The sequence below is a fragment of the Dipodomys ordii genome, unplaced genomic scaffold (assembly GCF_000151885.1).
Source record: "Dipodomys ordii isolate 6190 unplaced genomic scaffold, Dord_2.0 Scaffold15703, whole genome shotgun sequence".
Classification (NCBI taxonomy): Eukaryota; Metazoa; Chordata; class Mammalia; order Rodentia; family Heteromyidae; genus Dipodomys; species Dipodomys ordii.
Genome location: NW_012282915.1, coordinates 1 through 5,794, shown reverse-complemented (window position 1 = coordinate 5,794; position 5,794 = coordinate 1). Strand labels below are relative to the sequence as shown.

Sequence of the window (5,794 nt, the reverse complement as noted above, 5' to 3'; positions counted from 1 at the left end):
TCATGGGGCCTGAACTCTGGGCCTGGGCGCTGTCCCTCAGCTCTTCAGCTCAAGGCTAGTGCTCTACCACTTGAGCCACAGCACCACTTCCGGCTTTTTCTGCTTCTGTGGTGCTGAGGAATCGAACCCAGGGCCTCATGCATGCGAGGCGAGTACTCTACCCCTGAGCCACCTACCCAGCCCCCTTCAGGTGTTTTCTGTTAGGGTCCACACAGAGGCAGGGCTAGCTGAGAGCAGGGCTGGTGGACACTTTAGCCCCGATCGTCCTTTGCATGTCTTCCTGTCAGGTGCGTGGGAGCGCCGTGCTCCTCCTGTGACAAGCTGAGCTGAGCAGATTATCCAGGGCTTTTCCTGACCCTCGCTCCTTTCCAGGAAGGGCCACAAGTCCCAGCGGGGGGGGGGGGGAGCCGCTGGTGGCCTTGCCCGCAGCGGGTGAGACTGGACACAGGGAGCCTTGAGTGCCGGAGCGTGGGCCGCAGAGCCCTGCCGGCGCCTGACTCCTGGGGCCCGAGGGGAGGGGGGTGCAGCTCGGGGCACATCTTGGTTGTTGGCATTGTCCTGGCCAGTACTCAGGCTGCCCCATGTCCCCACCACACTCCACTCTCCGGAGCCTTTCAGTCCACGTCACCCACTGCTGTCCTACCCAGAGGGACACAGAAGGGCAGGTGGCAACTTCCCCTACGGCAGAGCGCGGTTCCCCTGTGCCAGGCAGTGGCCGACGGCCCTGTGCTGGCCAGTGTGGGCACTGAGGACCTGCTGGTTCTTAGAGGAGCAGCTGCCCACGTGGAGAGAGGCCTGGCAGCTGGGGAGCTCTTCCCAGCCCCCGGGGGCTGCGCTGTGCAGCTTGCCTTCCTGTCAGCTGTCCACGGCCATCCAAGGGGGCCCCGGGTCAGGTGACGCTGAGCCTGCGCTACCGAGCGAGACCCTGGCCCAGCCTCGGGGTACCGGGGAGGGGGGGAGACACCGCTGTGCCCGTTATTGAGGCATGGGACCCCTCTTCTCCAGCACATCTGTGTGCCCCAGCCCGACTGCCCCGAGGAGCTGCGCACCTTCTCCTTCTACCTCTCCAACATCGGCCGCGACAGCCCTCAGGGCAGCTTTGACTGCATCCAGCAGTACGTCTCCAGGTGAGCCGGCCGCTGCCCCCCCTCCTGGCACCCTCCCCTTCCACGCCACCCCTCCCCTCCCCGCCATCTCCCCTCCCCGCCTAACTCCCCCGCTCCCACAGCCATGGCGACGTCCACCTGGACTGCCTGGGCAGCATCCAGGACAAGGTCACAGTGTGCGCCACCGACGACTCCTACCAGAAGGCGCGGCAGAGCCTGGCCCAGGCGGAGGAGGAGACACGCAGTCGGGCCGCCATCGTCATCAAGGCTGGAGGCCGCTACCTGGGTGAGCGGGCGGGGTGCTGGCGGTGGGACCTGGTGAGCCTCCTCCCGTCGGGCCCGGCCCGGGCCTGTCGAGGCGGGGCCCGGGACTGTGCCTGTGGCCCTGTGCAGGCTGGCCTCGCGTCCTGGCTGGTGAGTGTCGGCCTTGGCAGGTGCGCCGAATCCCACGCCGCCACACAAGCCAGCACCTGCGGTGGCCAAGCTCCCCTTCCCAGAGTAGCGCCTGCCGCACCGCGCTGTGCCTGAGCCGCAGCCTGGGGTCCCAGCACGTCCACAGCCGGCTTCGCAGGCTCCCCGCACTCCGGGCAGTTTCGAAGTTCACTCGCGTGAGCTGCCCCTGCGAGCCGGCCGTGTGCGGGCTGCTTGTGCACCCGGTATGTGCCAGGCGCCACACTGGCCCCCCCTGACGCCCAGGTCTCCTTGTAGGCAAGAAAGTCCAGTTTCGGAAGCCAGCCCCAGGGGCGACAGACAACGTGCCCTCCAGGAAACGGGCCACTCCCATCAACCTGGCCAGCGCCCTCCGCAGGGGCGGGGCCGGCAGCGTGGCCCAGAGGCCCTTCCGGGACCGCGTGGTGCACCTGCTGGCCCTGAGGCCCTACCGCAAGGCCGAGCTGCTGCTGCGGCTGCAGAAGGACGGACTGGCGCTGGCGGACAAGGAGGCACTAGACGGCCTGCTGCAGCAGGTGCGCGCCAGGCGGGCGGGACCTGGGCACCCTCAGGTCTGCCGTGGGGCAGCTCCCGCCCTCCCCACCACCCTCCCAAGGCTGTCCTGGGCAGAGGGGCTGCCAAAACCCCAAAGACCTCCACAGATGCTGCTTCCTAATGTGGTTTGGAATGGTCTTGGAGGTTACAGGGTCTGCGTGGAGACGGACCCGGGGCCTCGGCTGGCAGGGACGGGCACAGAGTTGGCAGCCGGGGCGGTGCCCGCCAGCCGCCGGCACCCTGTGCCCACAGGCACTGCTGCTTGGGAATGCAGTCCGCCCTGCACTCCTGTGGGAGTTCGGTCCCCCCCACCGTGCCCCTGGGGGTTGGGGACGTTGGTGGCTGTTCACTGACTAGACCCTAGGACCAAAAAGGCTACCGCCGGGCCCCATTCGGCTCCCTGACACGCATGCGCACAGTCCCTGCTCCGCCTGTGCACACGGACACACGCAGGCCACGGGAGCACATGACAGCGCTCGCGTGGCCTGGCGTCTGGGTGCTGTCCCGTGACTCGGCCCTGCCTTGCAGGTGGCCAATGTGAGCGCCAGGGACGGCACGTGCACGCTGAGGGACTGCGTGTACAAGGACGTGCAGAAGGACTGGCCCGGCTACTCGGAGGGGGACCAGCAGCTGCTGAAGCGGGTGCTCGTCCGGTAATGCCCTGGCCCACCGGGTCCCTGCCCCCACCCCTGGGCTCTGCGGGGGGGGGGGGGGGTGGGGGGGGGGGGGGGGAGGGGAGGCCTGAAAACAAGCACACACCCTCAACCTCGCCCCCTAGTGGGTGAATGAGGCCTGAGGCTCCTATCGATCCAGAAGTGATTCTGCAGGACCAGAGCTGCTGTCTGTGGCATGTTTGGTGTTGTTTGGTGTTCACTCTGGGGCTTCACCTCGGGCCTTGTATTCTTGCTTGGGCGTGCCAGCGCCGCACTTTCTGGTCTGGTATAGCTGTCAGAAGGAGATGACCTTCCTGGTCCTGCTGCGCCCTGGGACCCCCCGCCTACCTGCTCTCCCCCCGCCCCACGCGCGCCTCGCTCCACGCAGACCTTGGGGCGCCTCTGACCCTGTCTCTTCTGCTAGGAAATTGTGCCAGCCTCAGACCACGGGCAGCACGCCTGGGGAGGCCCCTGCCTCCAGCCCACCCCGAGACCCGAGCAGCGCCTCACCCCCACAGGTACCCCGCAGGGAGCGGGGGGCGGGGGGAGGCAGGCTAGCCAGGGACGGGCCACCGCGGAGCCTCACTCAGACTGCCTGGTGCTGCTCCACGTGCCCGGAGTTACAGGCACAGGCAGGGGAGGGGCAGGGTGCCACGCGTGCCACGTCCAGGCTGCATCAGGCAGGCCTGGATGCACAGGCGCGTGCGCGGGGTTCCCGGCCTCTAAGGGTGTGTCTGTCCCCCGCAGAAGCGGCCACAGCCCCCGGACTTCATCGATCCCCTCGTCAGCAAGAAGCCCAGGATCTCGCACTTGGCGCAGAGAGCACAGCCCACCCTCAACGGGAGGCCGGGGGCGTCCAATGGTCGTGAGGCTCTGCCGCCTGCCCCCACCGAAGGCCCGGCCACTGGCGTGCCCCCGCCCCCGCGGGCCCACGACCCCCTGGCCGACCTGAGCAACGACCTGGGCCACAGTGGTCAGGAGTGCAGGCGGCCGCAGGCGGCCCCGGCCCCCGGCCCGCATCCCGGGCTGTCCCTGCTGACGGACTTGGCCCAGCCCGGCCGGCCCCATGGGGGCCCCCACAGCAAGGCCAAGAAGAAGGCCAAGAAACACAAAGACAAGGACAGGACCCCCGAGGACAGGCGCCGAGCCCCGCTGCCCACGCCCACCCCACTCACGGCGCCCTCCAACACCCCTGGTAGGTGTACACACAGCCAGGGCGCCCAGCCTGCTCAGAGAGCCTCCGGAGAGTCAGAGCCGCCGTCCGTGGCCCCCAGCGGCCTAGTAAGGACAAGGGTGTTGGGGGGCCAAGGTGAAGGGACCCCTGTGGGGGCCCGTCTCGCCCTGGCAGCAGCATATTTATGTGCTGGCCACCAGAGGGTGCTCCGTGCTGCGCGGCCGCTGCTGCTGGGGGTGGGGGCGCCAGCAGCTCCGGAGCACACACCCATGCCAGCCCGGTCTGGGCACTCAGCCCCACAGGGCCATGCCCGCGGCTGCTCTGCATGTCTCCAGACTCCAAGCTGGCTACAGGTGCAGTGGTGTCTTTAATGCGGCTGGAAAGATGGGGTGCAGGGCCCCTCGCCCGGGGAGGCTCATGGAGAGGCCGAGGGTGATGCAGGCGTGGCTCTGTGCTGCCGTCCACACAGCCACCCGTGTGCCTGCCGGCCCCGGTGGGCAGCGGCCCTGGCCCGGCCGCGGGGCTCCCGCTGCGAGAGGCGGGCTGCGGGCTGCGGCCGCCCTGGGGCTGGCAGCTGGCAGCTCAGAGCCCGCCACTGGGGCAGGCTCCGGTCCTGGCCCGAGTTATGTCCTCTGGGTCTGAGCCCCACGGCGGAGCGCAGGCTTCTCCTCAGAGCCAAGGGGCTGGGGAGGGCGCCCCCTGCCCATGGGGATGAGCCTGAGAGCACGGCAGCGCGGGGCCGCGTGCCTGTGAGCCCAGCCCGGAGAGGCGCAGGCGGCAGGGCTTTAAGCTCCAGGCCAGCCTGGGCTGCACAGCAAGGTCCCATGTCAAAATGACGTGAGCTGGGAGGGTCGGCGCCCCCGCTGACCAATGCCACCCCGGCCTCTGCCACCCCATCCACGCCCCAGCTCTGCCCGAGAACTGGCGCCGCCCAGGGCCACTGGCCTGGACAGCCGCCTGCCCAGAGGTGCCCGTGTCCCCGTCCCCTAGCAGCCTAGGTCTCACACTGGCTCATGTGTGTGCATGTGTGCGTACATGTGTGTGTACATGTGTGCATGTGTGTGCAGCTGCAACCTTTACCACACAGCCAGTGGAGGCACCGGCTGAGCCGTCTGCCCTGGATGTGCTCACACCGCTGTGGCCCCAGGGTGAGCGGGCCACCCACACCCGCTGTGGCCCCGGGGTGAGCGGGCCACCCACACCCGCTGTGGTCTGGAGGTGAGCGGCCCGCCCACACCCACACCCGCTGTGGCCCCTGGGTGGGTTGTGTGCCCACGCCCACACCCGCTGTGGCCCCGGGGTGGGTTGTGTGGCCACGCCCGCTGTGGCCCCGGGGTGGGTTGTGTGGCCACGCCCGCTGTGGCCCCGGGGTGGGTTGTGTGCCCATGCCCGCTGTGGCCCCGGGGTAGGTTGTGTGCCCATGCCCGCTGTGGCCCCGGGGTGGGTTGTGTGCCCACGCCCGCACCCGCTGTGAGGTGGGTTGTGTGCCCACGCCCGCACCCGCTGTGGCCCCGGGGTGGGTTGTATGCCCACGCCCGCTGTGGCCCCGGGGTGGGTTGTGTGCCCACGCCCGCACCCGCTGTGGTGTGGGTTGTGTGCCCACGCCCGCACCCGCTGTGGCCCCGGGGTGGGTTGTGTGCCCACGCCCGCACCCGCTGTGGCCCGGGGTGGGTTGTGTGCCCACGCCCGCGCCCGCTGTGGCCCGGGGTGGGTTGTGTGCCCACGCCCACGCCCGCTGTGGCCCGGGGTGGGTTGTGTGCCCACGCCCGCACCCGCTGTGGCCCCGGGGTGGGTTGTGTGCCCACGCCCGATGTGGCCTGGGGAGGCAGGGCTGAGTCAGTGCTTCCTGCAGGTGGGAACGGAGATGTCAGCAGTGC

The 5,794-nt window shown here is 69.5% G+C and overlaps 1 protein-coding gene across 1 annotated transcript; it reads left to right on the top strand.

Annotated features, from left to right (window-relative positions):
* Positions 1-647: 647 nt before the first annotated feature.
* On the top strand, positions 648-5,790 carry Ell (elongation factor RNA polymerase II; the record flags this gene model as incomplete). Its single annotated transcript, XM_013037493.1, has 8 exons — positions 648-837; positions 919-1,127; positions 1,229-1,392; positions 1,815-2,071; positions 2,619-2,743; positions 3,168-3,261; positions 3,491-3,938; positions 5,770-5,790. Coding segments are annotated over 8 exons (1,508 nt in total), but the record flags the coding sequence as incomplete, so codon positions are not given.
* Positions 5,791-5,794: the final 4 nt, after the last annotated feature.